The 15,265-nt window shown below is 32.1% G+C and overlaps 2 protein-coding genes and 1 long non-coding RNA gene across 4 annotated transcripts; 1 reads left to right on the top strand and 2 right to left on the bottom strand.

Moving 5' to 3' along the window:
- Nucleotides 1-54: 54 nt before the first annotated feature.
- On the bottom strand, nt 55-1,432 carry LOC111616922. Its single transcript, XM_023358307.1, has 5 exons — nt 1,320-1,432; nt 1,164-1,241; nt 1,023-1,082; nt 815-931; nt 55-280 (listed from the first exon to the last, which is right to left on the bottom strand). The coding sequence occupies exons 1-5, from the start codon at nt 1,353-1,355 to the stop codon at nt 224-226; spliced, it is 348 nt and encodes a 115-aa protein (XP_023214075.1). The 5' UTR covers nt 1,356-1,432; the 3' UTR covers nt 55-223.
- Nucleotides 1,433-1,552: 120 nt separating this feature from the next.
- LOC111616862 lies at nt 1,553-4,572 on the bottom strand. The gene is made up of 3 exons (XR_002755339.1): nt 4,088-4,572; nt 2,173-2,260; nt 1,553-2,084 (listed from the first exon to the last, which is right to left on the bottom strand). It is a non-coding gene; the product is annotated as an uncharacterized LOC111616862 (long non-coding RNA).
- Nucleotides 4,573-4,824: 252 nt separating this feature from the next.
- Nucleotides 4,825-14,574, top strand: LOC111618002. 2 transcript variants are annotated; one of them, XM_023359429.1, is made up of 8 exons: nt 4,825-4,842; nt 9,671-9,751; nt 9,830-9,907; nt 9,989-10,048; nt 10,115-10,252; nt 10,863-11,027; nt 11,102-11,248; nt 14,545-14,574. In XM_023359429.1, the coding sequence occupies exons 2-7, from the start codon at nt 9,716-9,718 to the stop codon at nt 11,225-11,227; spliced, it is 603 nt and encodes a 200-aa protein (XP_023215197.1). In that variant the 5' UTR covers nt 4,825-4,842; nt 9,671-9,715; the 3' UTR covers nt 11,228-11,248; nt 14,545-14,574. The 2 variants fall into 2 exon arrangements, with proteins under 2 accessions (XP_023215197.1, XP_023215190.1); XM_023359422.1 differs by lacking the exon at nt 14,545-14,574 and having other exon boundaries at nt 11,102-11,603.
- The last annotated feature ends 691 nt before the right edge of the window (nt 14,575-15,265 follow it).

The raw sequence follows: 15,265 nt of genomic DNA, 5'->3' as shown, positions 1-15,265 counted from the left end.
TGGAACACTGCGGGTATTATGGAACCACCCCATTGATTTTAGAGTATTTACTTCTATGAATATAAAATTCGATAGAAATTCTTGATATGAATTGATTTAAAACAATTATTACAGTATTTGTAAACGTCTAAATGCCGTAATAGGCTGGTCGATGTTTTCCTGAGAGGAAGAAATTGTTGGGAAATCACACGCTTCTGTCTCTTCCTCCAATGTTTTATCTGTTTTAACTGCTTTTATTCATTCTTTCTGATATTTTTTTGCAAATGTTTGTCTTCTCTTCCTAATTAAAAATAATGAATTAATAATTTAGTTGAAAACATTTTTAATTATTCGTTACATATAACATATCCTTTTTTATACTTAAATTATATTTAATAATGAAATAGCCTATATTATTGTATACTTTTGTTTAATTTTAATATCCAAATCATTATGAAATTAGATGTTTTTATATTTCTTTTCTTTGTTTTAATTTTATAATGAATTTAATTCATCAGTTTTCAGAGATTAGAATTATGCTGAAATATTAAATGATCGCGAGAATTTTGATAATTTTCTAATTAAAGACAAATGGCCTCTGTGATATGAATAATTCGAATTTTAAGATTTTTTATTACATAGTGTGAGTTTTATAATAACAAAGTATAATAGAAAATGAACAGAAGTCAAGCAGTTAAGTCGGTTAACCGATTTTTGGACCACACTGTGATTCTAATTTCATTCAAGAATAATTATATCATGTCATGATTAATCACATCACTCAGTATTTGAATTTTCAGAATTTTTATGTATGGATTTACGACAGAATTTCTACCTTTTTGTTTGTGCTTTTGGAAATTTTAGGTTTATTTTTTGTCTCGCTCTTTTTTCTTTTTTTCTTTGGACAACCACAGTCCTCAATTATCAATGTTATCTTCCGCTTATTGTTTGTCTAAAACAAATAGGAAAATAAATGGAAATTTCTTAGAAATAAAATCAGAGGATTTCAAATATTAATTCAAATTCTTTCTTAAATTATTTACCTGACGATCAATTTTGATTTCGTTCTCGTTGGATTTTTCTTCTTGTTTTGCTTCCGTGCACTGAAAGAATCAAATAATTAAGTTATAATTTGTATTCCTTTCGTAAAGAAATCCTCTGAACAAACTTTAAACATTTATAACCGAAGTCTGAGTGCCGATTGTCTTGAATTCTTTTTTGTTTTTGTCAGGCTGATCGCGACTTTTACTAGAATCTTTTTCCTGTAAAATGAAAAAGGGTTTATTACTTTGTTCCAATGGTGGGCATTACAATAAACAGCCTTTAAAGTCCAATCTTACATCATTTTCAGTGAAAAGACTCCAAAAAAAATCCATAGCTGACAGACACTCTCAATCGAAATCAACAATACAAATTGTTACACAACAGAATAATGAAGTTAAGAGTATTATTTAAATAAAAGTTAATTGTTCTTAAAATATATTTGACGTAAATTTTATCCAATTGAATGATAATGTTGCAACTTCAGTTAAATTTTTGTGTGAATGCACAAATAGGACAAATAGGCGTGGAAATGTTTATTAAAATAATCATGCACATTTTTAAGTCTATTACAATTATCAGTAGAAAAATTGCTTTCACGTGTTGAAAGGTTTGATTTGATTGTATAATTCACGCACAAAATGTAAATTTTCTGCTCTTTTATTAGTTGTTTCGAATATGTTAAATTCTAGCGATATTTGCCATCGTCTGATTTAATTTTACATAATTTTACGCTTTCTATTGCCAATTTTAATTGTTTATAGAGATAATTCCTCATCCAGAATATTTGTAGCTTACTCAATAACACTTAACAATTGCCTAGTATGGGCAATTGACTCTCTGAAATAGCTGAGGCCGATTTTCGTTTTAGGGACCCAGGTTTGAGCTTTGTTACGACCTTCAGGAATTTTTATAAGATGACCAAACTCTGTGCTTCACTAACTAGATGTCCCATTGCGGCCTTGGTCAAATTAAAAGAATCGATGGCAAATTTACCACGAATCTAAGGAAGATTAAGCTTCATGTCCTTCACTTGCCATTGTCGAGACTCTCTTACTGATTGCCTGAAAAGCAATAAAAGATTCAATTGCTAAGAATGCAGTTAATGAAACTTGTGTTTTTATAAGTAAGTCAAATACAGGTTTTACATACTTGCCGTCTATAATGTATTTTCTCTTACTATGTTGGAATCTGAAGACCATTCGCCATGAATGACCAACAATAGTTCTGTATAGACAGTCTGTTATTTAAAAAAAACCTTATGAACGAAATTCAAAAGTAGAACCTATATCTACATTAATATTATAAATATTTCCATGTTGAAATATTTATTCTTTATCTCACAATAGTAGAAATTTGAAAGAAAATCCAATTTTCATCAAAAAAGAAAAAATAAAATATGACAATGACAAAAGAGAAAATAATAGAAGAGAAGGTGGTATTATGGAACACTGCGGGTATTATGGAACCACCCCATTTCGAACTGATAATAAAGGCAAACTGTAGCGGAATGTGGCTGAACTGAACTAGGCAGACATCCATAGCAAGGGAAAAACCCGTTTTATTTCTGTTAAACAGTTGTCCGCATTTAATCAGCAAATTTGTTTTTTCAAAATTCGCAAGTTTTGAATGCTAAGTGAATTTAATTATTTTTAAAATATAAATCGCGTAGTTGTAGGTTCACTGGTGCATGTATTCCGTTCCAGAGACTTAGGGGTACATATTAATCTGTGTGATGTTCACGTTTTTTAAATTTTGGTCTCGACAGACATAAGTTAATTCGAGATGGCGATGCGTGAAATACGGACCCCTTTGGTGCTTTTACAGTAATATGGAACTCAACTCCTCCGAACTCTCTCTTTGCAATCAGACATTCGTCCGGAGCAATTTGGGAAAAAGACACTAGGTAGAAAGTCTGAAAATATCGAAAAAGAGCTGCTGGAATATATATTGTTGATGGAGGTCATATTTTTCTATTATAAAAGCATTTTTGCGATAAAATACATTGGAGTAAATAATTTTGTAATTATTTAACATTTTTTGTCCTTTCCTATTTGTTTTTGGCTACATTAAAGCATTTTTTTTGAAAATATACAGTAAGGTTCCATATTACCACCCGATTTTCTCTAAGCCTACTTTCGGACTTTTTGTACAAAAGCCTTCAAAAACCATACTTATAGTTACACTAGTGAAAAATCCAATTAGGAACATTTAGATTACTAGTTATCAGTACTTTTCGCACAAAAAATGTAGGTGTAGTTATGATACCTTGTTTACAATTCACTAAAATGTAATTGGGGTTCCATAATACCACCTTCTCCTCTACAATTTTTATCCGCGAAGCACTAAAATGACTAAATTTGTATTTAACGCAAAAAAATATGTATATTAACTAATTGGGCGACGTTTACACGAGCGACTTTTAGTCTCTTTGTCGCTGCTACAAAAAAGGCTTTGAAATTAGAGAGAGAAATTTGCCTACTTCAATGGATAGACCACACGAAAGGCTGCTTAGTAGCAGCGACAAAAACGCAACATATTCCATTCTAGTCGCTGAAGCAACGTATGGAACACACAATGTTATACGTGCCCAAACAAACGGACAATTATTTTTTCACAACTCCACGTGAAACCTTTCCTTTTTTTTCTTTCTTTTAAATAAGGTGTGTTTGCGTGTCGTCACAATCACGTAATTTAGGGAAAACACGTTTATTGTTTCTCATTTCTGTTAATTCGCATTTCTTAAATCATGATATATTTTATGAAACTTCTCCCTTTAGTAGCCGCCGGCCTACCAACGAATGATCCCGATATCGCCATAGTAAAACATAGTTTCAATTTTACATGTAAATTTGTGCCAACGAAATAATTTTCACATTTTCAGAAGCCGAAACCATAACTCTCTCCAGGAGCGGCAGATCCTTAGAAAAACAGTAAAAAAATAAAAAAATAGGAAACCATAAAATGTTTAAAAACCCAAAAGGTGAAAGCAATCTTAGAACATCTAAAATGTAGAATAAATAAAATAAAATCTAAAACTCAATAAGACCTTAGTTAACACACTCACTAAAAAGTCAGATTCCCATTTCTTTCAGCCAAAACCTTGCCAATTAATCCATCATAGCAGGTTTGTTTATTTCCTACCTTCATTATTTTCATAACACTCTGTGTTCTGTTCCTTTCTTAATTTCACCAATAACCGTCTTAGAATCCACCCATCTCCTTTCATAAACTTCTACGCATCTAGCTTTCCACACTGCTCTTTTAACTAGATCAGTCATCCAGTTTAACATATATTCATTTTCATTACTATAATTATACTGGAATTTAATATTATCCCATGATAACGTTATATTCACAATCCAATTTCACACGGCAGCAGCAGTCTTACATTCAAAGAAAATATGGTAAATAGTCTTATCTTGCTCGCATCTATTACATTAATCTTTCCTTCTGCAATAATCTCTCAAATAACTATTATCACATTCATTACAATATACCAAGCAGTCTTTTCCCACTCCGCGGTACTAATTTTAACCATATAACTTTTGTGCTAAGTAACAATGGAAGTGCTAAGTAACAATGGAAGTGTTAAGTAACAATGGAAGTTTTAAGTAACAATAAAAGTTTTAAGTAACAATGGAAGTGTCAACAATGGAAATGTTACGTAACAATGGAATTGTTAAGAGAAAGCGACGTGCAAGACGCAGATGCAGTTTTTTTCGTTTTTGCGGGAAATCGAACATATTTTTAGACCCATCTAAAAATTCTCTAATTAGTCTGGAAACAAGGGAACCCAATTCTTGCATTCTGTGAAAACGGGTAAGGTTGACTGTAACGTAATAATCTTTATCTTAGTTATCGTTACTTTTGCCCGAGCAACGCCGGGCCCACCTGCTAGTATATATATATACTAGCAGATGAGCCCGAGCAAAAAATAACAACAAACGTTGAGATTATTAGATTCTTTCATATTTCTAATCCTTCTATTATATTATATTATAGTATTTAATTTATATTTACAAAGGTTTATCGTACCGAGTGAGCAATCTAACACATTTAAACGAAAACTATATAAAGAGTTTGGTTATTTCAGCCTACCATTGTCACGTTTATCGCAATACTCGGAGGTACGAAATGACATAATCTCTCTCATTGGTCAAGTAGACCCCAATTGCAAATATATGTTAATTAAGATATCGTATTTTTCTTAATGTCAACTCTAAGAAACTACCATTCGCAGCCGAATATCAAATGGTAATCTGCCAACCAATCAAATTTCGCGAAAAACGGATTATATATTTAAAGTCGGCACCCTCGAAAACCACTTAAAACATATTTTATACTCGCCGGTAACCTTGTATTATACAATTTTCTTATGTCAACATACAGCTGGTCCGATAGAAAGGAGACTGTTGCAGAGGGGAGTCGAACTAATTCGGCCAAAAGTAATCGCAGATTAACTATACAAAAACTTCCGGTTTCGACCGGAAATCACGTTACATCGATTCGAAATTTTCCCCTGAACGGAGTTGGATAGATAACCGGCACGACTCTATTGCTAACAGGAAAACTATGAAGTACAGGAGCAAAGGAGCGATTATTTATTGTGACGATGTCGCAATAAATAATCGCTCGTTAGAATTAGTTTGGTTTATTTGGAAAGGCAATGCGATACGTAAGCGATATACCGAGGGGATGCATTCCGGGAAGCCTTTTATGGGAAGCTGGACTCTATTTAGGTGTTACTAACGTGAAGAAAACCCGGAAAAATCCATCCCGTTGGCCGTGCCCGAACCCTCCACTAACTAATTACCAGAGTTCGGTAATTTTATGCACTTTGCTACTGGAAAGCGCTTATTAGAATTCAGAAAGTACCGTTTAGAAATGAAAAAAACTCGAGTAGTTAGATGTGGAAAATTAAATTCTTATAGACTTTTTACAGGATAACACTTTCGATTCCACGCAGTCCACAACATTATCAGGAAACGAAGTCAAATAAGACGAATTCGTACTTACAAAAGTTTTCTTTATTATTAACTGTAATTCCATTTGCTCATTTACAGATAGTGTCATCTATAGGAGCCACGTGTAAACCAGCAAATGGAATGAAGATAAAAATTAATTTATTTACAAAAGTCCAATAGATATTTAGGGTGGGATGTTCGACATTATCTAAGTTAGCGGTATATAAACGTAACTGTCGAGTCTCGTAGCAATTGATCGAACAGCCTAGACGTGTATAGCGTACAAACAAACAAACATTCTAATTTATATATACTATATATATATAAAGGTCAGGAAAGGCAATTAATCTACATATATTTATTTTATTCTTTCTAAACAAATATCTTTTATGTAAAAAGATCACAAGACCCTCTCTCCCTGTATACATCAATGTCACCAAACTGTCCTCCATAATACTAGAACAACACACTTCAATTTAATATAGATTCTAATAGGATAAAAGATGGACGAATATGCTAGTGTTATAAAATTAATAACTTTGGTGAGTCGACAACCTAACATTAAGGCTCGAGCATTTACTTTCATCACCCCATATAAGAGAATCGAAGCCAGTTTTTTGATAGTGGTAGCTAAATCCCTCGCAATTCCAACGTGGCATATTATGGCGATTCTGCCAAAGAATATCTTCCAAAATTGTCCTAAGAAGTATATGCGTGGTGTAAGGTGTATGCGTGTGCGTTGGTGTCTGTTTCATTTAATATCTCAGGACGGGGTGAAGATTAAGAAATTTGGCATGGTAATTTGTAAACTTATATAAAGGGCATTGATGCTAGTAAATTTCGGTGGTTAAAAGTCGAAAGGATGAGGAGATAAAAAGGTGGGGTTGGGTCATATCTCGAGAGGGATCGGACTTAGTAACGTTATTAATATTTTTTAAATAAAAAATCCAGCAACGAGTTGCGTAACTTTTCCGACTGTTGTGAGATTTTATTTAGAAAATAACTTTTATATTTTTAATTATAATGTAACTATAATAATGTAATGTAATTTTGTGTGGCGCCATCTGTTATGAGATTTCGCTATAAAAACTTTCTATATTTTTAATTATTATCGAATGGAAGAAAGCTTAATTTCGAGGGTAGTGATCAGTTCTATAAAAAAAAAAAAAAAAAATGTAAATGCTAAAGGCAGAACATTTTCATTAAATCCAACCCCATTCCAGATATGACACATGGGCCCTGTTAGGGTTAAGGTCTTTTATCATTAACTTCAGTTTCGATATGCTAACGACAATTCGTCCGCTCACAGCGCAGAATAGGATGACAAATAAAGTGATGACAAATAAACACGGACGTCTAACAGGCCCAACTATCTGTCGACTTTTCACTACCAAAATTTAATAACTTCAATGCCCTTTTTACACAAGCTGCCGTGTCAAATTTCTTTCTTTTTTTTTAATCTTCACCCCATTCTGAGATATTAAACGAAATAGACACCAACACTCAACACTAAGCGTGTTGAGTGTTGAGTATTTAGCGCTTCCATACATATCAACGTATTTTTCTTCGTGTTTTTACTTTTTTGGTTTCAGGAGGTGACAAAATGTGGAGATTTGCTAAAAACTCGGAGGGTCAAATTTGACATGATTCCAATATTTTCCCTTGTTACTCATACATAAAAGCTGGGGAAAGTAAAATTTGTAGATGCTTATCTTCTTGAAACCGTGTCGTGTTCTATTTCTATTGTTTATCCAACACAATGTAGTGCAACACCATGTAGATTATATGAAGACATAAATAGAGAAACACAAAAAATTAATATAAAATTAGTACCAAATTATGAAAAATTATCGGCCAGAATTAAAGCTAGACTATCCACTAAAGAAAGAAAACAACCAATACAAGAAATGAGGAATATAGTTTATCAAATATCGTGTACATGGAGCATCATTTTTTTTTTTCATTAGAACAACATCATTTCCCTTTGCAGGGACCAGTCTCCCTTGTCCCGCTATCCGCATCACAAGGGGAATGTCTTCTTTATTACTTTATCCTTAAAACTTATACAATTTTTAGAACAAACAACAAATATAAATTTAACAATATGTACATAGGTAACTTTGCCTTACAGACTTGTGGCTACTTGCCACAATGGGGAGGGAGCAGCTCAATAAAGTTTACATAGGAGAAACAAAAAGACAGATGAAAACAAGACCTAAAGAGAATGTAGCGGATGTTAATTATTACGTTACGTGCCGGGTGATTTCTTCGATGTGCCACTTTGGACACGCGTGACATAGGTTCGCCACCTCTGAACTAGAATAAAGGTGAAAGAAAGCCAAGTGATCGTTAAGTTGCATTACAATTGTAGATGCTAATAACGAATCTCTCTCTCTATCCTCAAAATTCAGTCTTTTGCCATTTTATAATAATTAAAAATATATAAAGTTTTTATAACGAAATCTCATAACAGATGGCTTCATACACAATTTTATTTATTTATTATGAGTAATAAAATAAATCGGGAAAGTTAGTAAATTTGTTGCTAGATAAATTCCAGTTTGTGGCAGAAGGGTTGAGGTCATCATTGGCCGGGTGAATAAAATCTCCAGACACTAGTAGTTGCAGGGTTTTTGCCTTCCAAAGGGTTGTCCACGTTAAGTTTTCCGGGTTTTCTTCACGAGTCAAAACCTAAATACAGACCAGATTCCTTAAAAGTCCTCACTAGGCAGATTGACCATGTCTTGTTTTGCCTTATCTCATTACATCCTACATTCTGACTGTTTTTAGTTTAGGGGGAAATCAAATGAAAACAATCGGGAGCTCAAGAATGCTGAATAATCACTATCACCCACTTTTTGCTGAGAAACTATTGAGTGGAAAATGCCGAATGACAACGCGTGTCGTCATTCGGCATTTTCCACACCACGTGTACTAAAACACGCATCGTCATGGTATAGTGGGCATGACTATTTATTCCATAACTGCGCCGTTTGCGTCTCATCATGCTTTGACAGGACACCGTGACGTGTCAATACTTTCAGACCTGAATACGTGCTATTTATGTAATGGATTTCCTGCGCTTTGATGCTTATTTCTTGAACATTATCTGGACAAATTGAAGCTGGCATACATCGTTCATGGGTATTCGACCTTCTTGATGCCACTCAAAAACGTTATCCAGTCAAAGACTTGTTTCTAGTAAAGCTTTTCGTACCATTTCATATATGTTTCTACGAAAATGCTTTCGAGTTTAATATAAAATTTTATGCTTATGTGCATCTATATGTGACTAAACAAGCGTGACACAGCACTTGCAAGCGTAAACGAAACTAAATCTTCTATGGTACGTCGCCCGCGTACTACAATATACGAGGTATATTTTCCGATAGGTTCAGTTTTAGTTGTAATGTATAATGATTCGACAACGAATCAGTCCTAAAACTTTTGAACCACACTTTAATGAATATTATAAATATATATTCTTTACATATTGTCTTATTTTGTTAATTTTAATTAGTAAATAATTCTAATACGAAAAGAAGTTTTTAGAAATTTTCGATTAGCAAAGATAACTGAAGTTACAACTTTATCGTTCAATCGGATAAAATTTACGTCAAATATATTTTAAGAACAATTAACATTTATTTAAACAATACTCTTATAACTTCTTTATTGTGTAGACTAACAACTCTTATTGTTGATTTTGATTCTGGTGTCTGCGAGAAATGGACTTTTTTTGGAGTCTTTTTGCGGAAAATGCCGTAAGATTGGACTTTGAAGGGTGTTTATTATAGTAATCAACATTGAAACAAAGTAACAAACCCTTATTCATTTTACAGGAAAAAGATTCTAGTAAAAGTCGCGATCAGCCTGACAAAAACAAAAAGGAATTCAAGACAATCGGCACTCAGACTTCGGTTATAAATGTTTAAAGTTTGTTCAGAGGATTTCTTTACGAAAGGAATACAAATTATAACTTAATTATTTGATTCTTTCAGTGCACGGAAGCAAAACAAGAAGAAAAATCCAACGAAAACGAAATAAAAGACGTTAAACAAGTAAGTTTAAAAATAATTTGATTTCACTGCTAAGCAAATTTGTATTTATTCTTGTATTTGTTTTAGTTAAATAGTAAGAGGAAGATTACGTTGGAGATTGAGGATTGCGGTTGTCCAAAGAAGAGAAGAAAGACGGCGAATTCTGCTAAACAGGAGAGCGAGACAAAAAACAAACCCAAAATTTGTAAAACAACAAACAAAAAGGTAAAAATTCTGTTGTAAATCCGTGAGAAATAATTTAAAACAGATAAATATTAATTGCGTGGAAAATTCTCCATATATCAAGCAATTATTTGTTAAAAAAACATGCAAATAAAATAGGCAATCCAAGGTGACAAAAGTCAATTAACTAACTCAATAAACATTCTAGTATCTCGGTTAGTTGACCTTTGTTCCACTCTACATTATAATTTTTATCACTACGAAAAATCTTAAAATCCGAAGCAATTACATCATGTAACGGCAATAACTTTAATGCCGTATTAGAAAATTCCCGCGATCACCGAGAACAGATTGTCCTCAAATAACCCCTTCAGTCGTCAATTAATAAACGTAGGCTACATTGTCGACGACATTCTAATAGTTAAACTAAGTGACTATGTAAAACAATGAAAACATTACTTATCGTTTGAGGTATGTCAGTTTATAGACACTCAATTTACTGCCAATTTCAGAGGCAAACAAATAATATCCTTAGCACTAATTCGAAGTTTGAGCGTATAAAATATATTTTATTTACTTTAAATGATAAAATTGTATTGAATAACTAGAAGTAGTTTATATCAAGATTATTAATCAATTCATTAATTTTAAGGAGGGAACGAAAAGAAAAAAATTGCAAAAAACACCAATGAAAAAGAAAACAGCTTCAAAAGAAATGAAAGAATGTGAAGAATTGGAGGAAGAGAGAGAAACTGGCGATTGCCTAACAATTCTTCCGCTCAAGAAAACCTCAACCAGCGAGGAATACACAATTACTGTATTTAGACATTTACAAATACGGTAATAATTGTTTAAAATCAATTGGTATAAAGAATTTCTATTGAATTTTAGATTCCGAAAAGTGAATGTTACGATAAAGAGACGAGGATTATATTAAAGCAATGCGATTCCGAACGCGAAAAGAAATCACGTACTAAAAGTAGAGGAAATAATTCGAAAGAAAAAAAGAAATTATGAAAATTAAACGTTATTTATAAAGTATCAACATTTTCGTACTTTAAATAAAATCTGGAATTTTTTATTGTGGAATAGATGTAGTGTGCTTTTTATCGCTTTAAATCATAGAGTTTCGTCCTGTCTATGTCGTCACAATAATCTCAGATAAACTCGATAGACGTGTATGACCATTTTTATTTATTTTTTTAGTAATGGCTTTTATACAAGTACAGTATATAAAGTTACGATTTAGCTATGATCACGCACTTTAGAAGATTCAAAGCTCACCAACAAGCTAGCCACGTGGAGTTTTCCGGGTTTCTTCATCTAAATAGGAATCACTTTTTCATAGAATCTTCTCAGAGACATCCCCCCTTCTTGGCAGGTCACCCAAACCTTACGTTGCTTTATTCCATCAGTCTTAATGATTCCAAGCTAGTGTAATTAACAACTAAACTTGTGTATATTTGTTGGCTTGTTTCATATTATGATACTATTTATGTAACTTTATGTAATTGATCGTATTTATTTGTTCTGTACTACGTTTTAAAAAATATGATGTAGAAAAGGCTTTATATGTTTTGATTTTTGCTGAGAAGTTCTTGCCTTCCATGTTTGTCTTTCCAGCATTTTTTACAATTAGCTCAGAAAAATACGATTTATTTGTTTATTATAATAAATAAAACACGATATTTTTAATTTTTTTAAATACAATTTTTATTTTTCGAATTGCTTTCTTTAGTAAACAGCAAGTTAATCAACTTTCCCGGCAACATTTAAATTTTGGTGACGCCATCTATTATCATATTTTATTTTAAAAATTTTTTTATATTTTTAACTATTATAAAATGGCTAAACCTTAATTTTGAGAGTAGGAATAAGTTTTATAAAAATTTTAAATGCTAATAACGAATAAAATCGTCATTAAGTCCGACTCTACTGGAGATACACACGACCTCCATTATCTCCCCACCCCCTCGACCACCAAAATTAAATAGCATCAATGCCCCTAATACATAAACCTCCCTGCAAAATTTCAGAAAATTTCGATAAAAAGATAAAAGGGAGTTATTAAGCTTCAAAAAGGGTGAACAAAATCGTATTCCCCACACATGCTAACATTTATACATACAGAAATTACCTCCGAATTTTTTTGCATTCCTCGACGTTTCAAGGTGACCTAAGTCCAAAAATGTGAAAATCTTGGGGTCATTTTTTTTTACCCATCGCTACACTCCCTTTTATACGTATAATATATAACAATCGAGAAAAGAAAAATGTGTAGCAACCAAGCTTATGCTTACTTCTCTGGTGCCTACATTCATTCCTTAAAAGGCATATAACTTGTATTAATAAATAAAGAAATGTTAAAAATAATTATATATTTATATATTTTGATATTTTATCTTTAAAATTTTCTTCTCTGCAATATTTTTTTGAATTGTTTAATGTTAAAGTTAAAGTTTAAAAAAAATTAGTAATATAATAAATATACGAATATAAATCTTTTTTATATGTATTATAGTATGCTGTAAAAATGGCTTTTATGTGTATATATAGGGGTGTTTAAAAGATTATTCGGCATTTATATGGTAGGCAGCACAAAACAGCCTTAGTAAACATAGTCAGGGTATTTCAGAGGAGGGAAAACGAACAAATTGCCTCGGGCCTGTACGGGTCCTATACAATTTTTTCCGTTTACTTTCTTTACCTTAATACAATAATTTGCTTGAAGGCCCAAATATATATTTTGTCTCAGGCCCCAATACACTCTGAGAGGCCTTAAACAGATAGAAAACTCAAAAATGCCACTGTTTATGAGAACAATTCGAAAAAAGACATCCTAAACTTTATTATTATTTTGAATTATTTAAATATTATTTGCTTGATTTTATATATTAAAATTATATTAAGCAATTTTTTCATATATAGTCAAACCTTCGAACAACGGACACTGACAAGAACATAAAAAAATGGCCGCTGTTTAGAGGTGGCCGTTGATGGCAGGTTCAACCATATTTTAAAAATTAAATTATATTTATTGTAGCGTTACATTCGTTCTGTAATGTTTTGCATTCAGATATAACTCGATAATTTAAGAAACATTTTTTTAATATTAAATGGTTGGTCTATATTGCCTGGTGTTATCTAACAGGGGTCCAATAAATTTATATTTAACAAGATAAAATGGATACAGCTGCATATAATTGCTGCTCTGGATTTATTTTTTCTATATAATGGATACATCTGTATAACGGGGATCCAGCTGAATAAAGTTAAAATTACTGTTTGATTATACTTCAAGTAGATCTAAGCATTAGGATATATTCACGTATTTTATACAGAAAATAATAATTTATTTTATAAATAAAATTAATTATTATTAAAACTCAACTACTGTAATTAGTTTGTAGGTATGATAAAGCATCAGAGGATGAGAGAGAGAGATGAGATGATGCACGTGCCAGTTACAAGTTTTGGCCTCTTCCCTCTCCGAAAGCTACAAAAATATATATAAATACGACGCTTTTTCCATTATTTATCAGATTAAGTTTTAATTAGAGTCATTTTAATAGCATTTTTTTTGTTTACATAAAAATATAAATTTTAGGGCCTTTTTTATGCCTTTCCATACTGGCGTTAAATCTGTTATGTTGCACAAATTAATTAAAACAAATGATAATTCTTGATGTATTTTCTGTTAATTCTAAATTAAAAATTAATTATATTTTAACTTAAAGTATCGTAATAGTAATTATGTATCACGTGTTTTAAAATCGGATACAAAATGAAGGAAGTTAGTGAAAAATACGTTTGAAAAATCATAATTTTTGAATGGAATTTAGACGAATTTAGTGTAAGGATCACGTCTTTAATTACTTGGTTCCAAACTGAGATCAAAATAAACATCCGTTCGATCCCCATTCGTCAACTCACCACGTCACGTACACTCACCACTTCCTTTAACTGTTTTGTCACCATTAAGAAGTGTCAATGTGGTCTGTTGATCAGTAAACCTTCCATCTCCTAGAGATGCCTACTATAACTATATTTACAATTAAAAAAAAAATAGGATAAAATAACTTTTATAACACTAAAAAAAACTACATCAATTCGAAGAGATAATTAACATTTTCCCTGATGTAGCGCAGAAAATACAGGAAATCCTGACTCAGCGGCACCGTTCATGTATGAATGATCATTTATTGAGAGAAGACTTTGTTTTCTGAATTTTAAATTTTATTAATGTATCATCGATTTTAAAGTTATATTTAAAGTTTATAAAAATATTTTTAAGTGTGAAAGCGAAGATTTAAATCGGCTTTAATAATTTACAGATGTAGAGAGAGGAGGATGAGGATGCTCTTCAGATGATGCAAGTGATAAGTTGGATAAACGTGGATAGTTAAGAAGATAAGCTGACCCTGAGGTGTAAAAAATATTAGATTACTGTAATAATATTGTCACAAGTACTTAACTTTAATTAATAATATAATTCGGTCTTGTTGCCTTGATAGAGGACACCGTTTCCAATTACGCTAACTCAACACTGAACTAAAGAGCTGGTCACGTACCGAATTTAAACTGATCAGGACCATCGAGATAATGTTACTTCTGTGTAAATATAACGTTTATTCATTGTATAGAGACTTTTCACGCTGTTGGTAACCGTGTAAAATCGTGTAGAGCGCTCTTTTACGCGAATAAATAAAGAAATGATGCGATCTTCCAGTTTCAATTGATTAAAATCTGTATAGACGAGTACATTTATAATTCACAATTTTCAATTTTTATCCTTTCAATACATTTCTCATCTAACCAGAATTATAGAGTGCTAATGCAGATGTAAAGGGGGTGAGAAGGGCTTACAGATGTTATGTCTTTTGTCAGGATTTCCCTTCGACTAAACCAGATCAAACTTCACAGAATGAACTTCGGATTTAACCCCTATCTAACTAAGGGGTTATAGGCCTCATTGCAAGGGGTTGAAAAAGAGTGTTGACAGTTGAAGAGGCAAACGTCCCTCGCATTCATAGCCTTTCCCGTAGGCAAATTAGC

This window comes from Centruroides sculpturatus, unplaced genomic scaffold (assembly GCF_000671375.1).
Source record: "Centruroides sculpturatus isolate CEXI.00-Female unplaced genomic scaffold, Cexi_2.0 scaffold103, whole genome shotgun sequence".
Taxonomy (NCBI): Eukaryota; Metazoa; Arthropoda; class Arachnida; order Scorpiones; family Buthidae; genus Centruroides; species Centruroides sculpturatus.
Note: the sequence above shows the minus strand (reverse complement) of the source record. Positions and strands in the feature narration are given on the sequence as shown.

What these genes read in the sequence shown, in the direction of transcription:
- LOC111616922 (XM_023358307.1), bottom strand. Translation starts at nt 1,355, where the DNA reads ATGGATTTTTTTTGGAGTCTTTTCACTGAAAATGAT. An exon ending in AAATCAAAATTGATCGTCAG is followed by an intron (nt 932 to 1,022) that starts GTAAATAATTTA and finishes TATTTGTTTTAG; the next exon opens with ACAAACAATAAGCGGAAGAT. An exon ending in CCAAAAGCACAAACAAAAAG is followed by an intron (nt 281 to 814) that starts GTAGAAATTCTG and finishes ATTTTTAATTAG; the next exon opens with GAAGAGAAGACAAACATTTG.
- LOC111618002 (XM_023359429.1), top strand. Translation starts at nt 9,716, where the DNA reads ATGGACTTTTTTTGGAGTCTTTTTGCGGAAAATGCC. An exon ending in GTCTTTTTGCGGAAAATGCC is followed by an intron (nt 9,752 to 9,829) that starts GTAAGATTGGAC and finishes TTCATTTTACAG; the next exon opens with GAAAAAGATTCTAGTAAAAG. An exon ending in CAATCGGCACTCAGACTTCG is followed by an intron (nt 9,908 to 9,988) that starts GTTATAAATGTT and finishes TGATTCTTTCAG; the next exon opens with TGCACGGAAGCAAAACAAGA.